This window comes from Alosa alosa, chromosome 10, assembly GCF_017589495.1.
Source record: "Alosa alosa isolate M-15738 ecotype Scorff River chromosome 10, AALO_Geno_1.1, whole genome shotgun sequence".
NCBI classification, from domain to species: domain Eukaryota; kingdom Metazoa; phylum Chordata; class Actinopteri; order Clupeiformes; family Clupeidae; genus Alosa; species Alosa alosa.
In genome coordinates, this window is record NC_063198.1 from 30,832,397 (window position 1) to 30,835,089 (window position 2,693).

Genomic DNA, 2,693 nt, shown 5'->3' on the forward strand with positions numbered 1-2,693 from the left:
CTGAAGTCCCCTCCTCGACTGCCCTATTACGGTCCCCCTATCTGGATTCCTGGCCCGTACAGCCTAGCGACCCATCACCTGCCTATGACGGATTCCTGACCCATGGGCCTTCTTCCTTTCTTTTTTTTTTTTTTTCTTCCTTTCTTTTCTTTTTATTTCTCTGATTGCCTACATTCTGTAAAGCGCCATGATGCATGTGTAATGTTTTGGCGCTCTATAAGCACAATAAATTGAAATTGAATGTATGGAGCAACTAAAATGAATGAATTTCAAAATTGATTGGAAATCACATATGATAGTCAAATACAGTATGAATAGCTCACTGCTGTGTGTGTGTGTGTGTGTGTGTGTGTTTGCTTGCTCTGCTCTAGCGTGTGAAGACAGCGTGCAGAGCCACAGAGGAGTGGGGCCCTTTCCTGGACCACCACCGGGGGGCGCACTACAGCGACGAGCAGCGCCAGCGGAGGACCAAGCACGTCGAGCTCTCCTCCGACCTCTTCATTATCTCCAACAACAACACCCGCTTGTGATCGCCACCACTGAAGCCAAAGGCTGTTTTAAATCATAACTTTTGAAAATAAATGTTCTGTATGTTTTTAATTATTTACATTCGTTTCATTTTTATCTTTTTGTTTGTTTACAAGTGTTTTTCTTGAAGTAAGCAGGGAAGGTGAAATTTCCTGTTCAAGCTTGTGGAGAAACCTCGTTAAGAGGTCATGAAGGATAAGGGAGAGCTGTAGAACAAATCAAATGGTTTTAATGAACACTGATGTTTTATAGGACTAGTTCATGATTTCCATGAAATGATTAGTAGTCTGAGTGTCTGTGTTTTATATCCTTGAACTGTTGTGTGGCTCTGTCCCAATTTTGAGCTGTGTGTTGTGTACACAGATATATTTAGTGTTTTAATTGTTTTGACAGAATGTTCTGTGTAGACTGTTCTGTGCCATCTAATTGTGCAGTTTTACTGCACTGTTTAAAAAAGTTGATTTAAATGCTAATTGTAATTTGCCATAAATCACGTCATTTAAATATTTTTTTATGCAATATGACTTTCTGTTGTGTGGTCATTTTAATACTTCAGATTGTTATGTAACCCAAAAGCAGAATAACTGATAACAATGCTGAGACACATATCTGATACATATGGATTCATACAAAATTGTCTAGAGCAGACCTGGGCAACATTCGGCCTATGGCCCAGACCCGGCCTGCAACAAGGTTTTCTGCAAACCTTAATGTTGCCTACTGCTATTAACTCAGTCCAACAAAGGCCGCCATCTATAATTGAAATGAATGAAGTTACAGTTTTTTTCAATCGCTAACAAGCGCTTACCCATACTTCAGATAGTTTTTCTAAACTCTTAACACAGACTCACATTTTCTTCTCAAAAAGACATGTTGTTAAATATATACTAACTCTTCATTTCAAAACAGAACACATCTTCTTTTTGCACACACTAACTTTACCAAAACACTGGAAATCTGACCCAAAATGAAATTATTCTGTCAAAGAATAACACTTGTTTTCACTTCACAAGGTACATGCAGTCAATCAAAGTACACCAGGTTTCAAAATACTGGTTATTGTTGACATTACAAAAACTGCATATGTATGACTTTTATGTTTTAGTTTTACAGGTATTTGCATGCAAAACATGCTATCCACCGTTTTTGCACTAAATGTATTGGTTGGGAACTGTATGTCCACATGTAATGTTCACATTCAAAAGCATTCCAGTAAAAAGCAAATATTTTTTTTCCCTTTACTGTTTACTACAGGAGGTACAGAAGAAATACTGTTTACAGTATGATAGAACAGAAAAGGTTTTACAGTATTGCTTACAGTAAACAAACTATCCATGAAACACACAACAGCATTCTGAACAAAAAACAACAGCAAAAGCCCATATAAAAAGGGGGGGACTACTGTAAAAAAGCACACAATCTTTGCGATCATCAGAGTTAGGCCACATGTTTTCATCAACATCGCATCTGATATTATCCAAGGCAATGCACCTGGGATAAAACCATTTGGTAGCAGAAGCAGAGCAGAAGCAGAGGTTTTTATACTGTATCTACGGTTTGGAATATTGTGTTTGCTATTGTGTGATGTTGTGTGTTAACATTCGTAAATACTACAAAAACAATCCATAGTTTTGTTGGGAGATATAGCTTGTATGTTAAGAAAATTTAAGCATTGTGGAAATGTGTTCACTGACTGCATATTGTGTGAAAACGACATGAAATGTGTGAATGGTATGGCCACAAAAGACCGATGCTGTGCTAACTGTGTTTAGAGTTTTGAAAATGTAACAACTGGTTAGACAAACGCTTGTTAGCGACTGAAAAAAACTGTAATGGCAGTAGGCAACATTAAGGTTTATAGATGGCGCCCTCTGTTGGATTGAAGACGAATACACATTATTCTTCACGGCAGAGAAAAGCAGACCTCATTTTGTGTGTGGAATATTACATTACATTACATTTGGCTGACACTTTTTTAGCCAAAGCGACTAACCACATGGTAAACAGTTTAAGTTTTAGAGCAATTCTCAACAATTTTAGGACAATTCAAAAACATTAGAGTACACTAAAAATAAGTGCATCAGTGAGTGCTGTTATTAACAGTTACGTGTCAGTTTAAGACGGGTGGTGAGTGCTAGGATCAGCAAGACTTGTTGTAAGTGTTG

General features: G+C 37.7%; 1 protein-coding gene across 1 annotated transcript in view; it reads left to right on the forward strand.

Moving 5' to 3' along the window:
* The window catches only part of slc6a14 (solute carrier family 6 member 14), an 18,090-nt gene extending 17,043 nt beyond the window's left edge, over positions 1-1,047 (forward strand). Inside the window, exon 14 of the mRNA XM_048254789.1 lies at positions 372-1,047. Within this exon, the coding sequence (XP_048110746.1) occupies positions 372-530 (159 nt within the window). The 3' untranslated portion in view covers positions 531-1,047. The remainder of the gene's footprint in view (positions 1-371) is intronic.
* Positions 1,048-2,693: the final 1,646 nt, after the last annotated feature.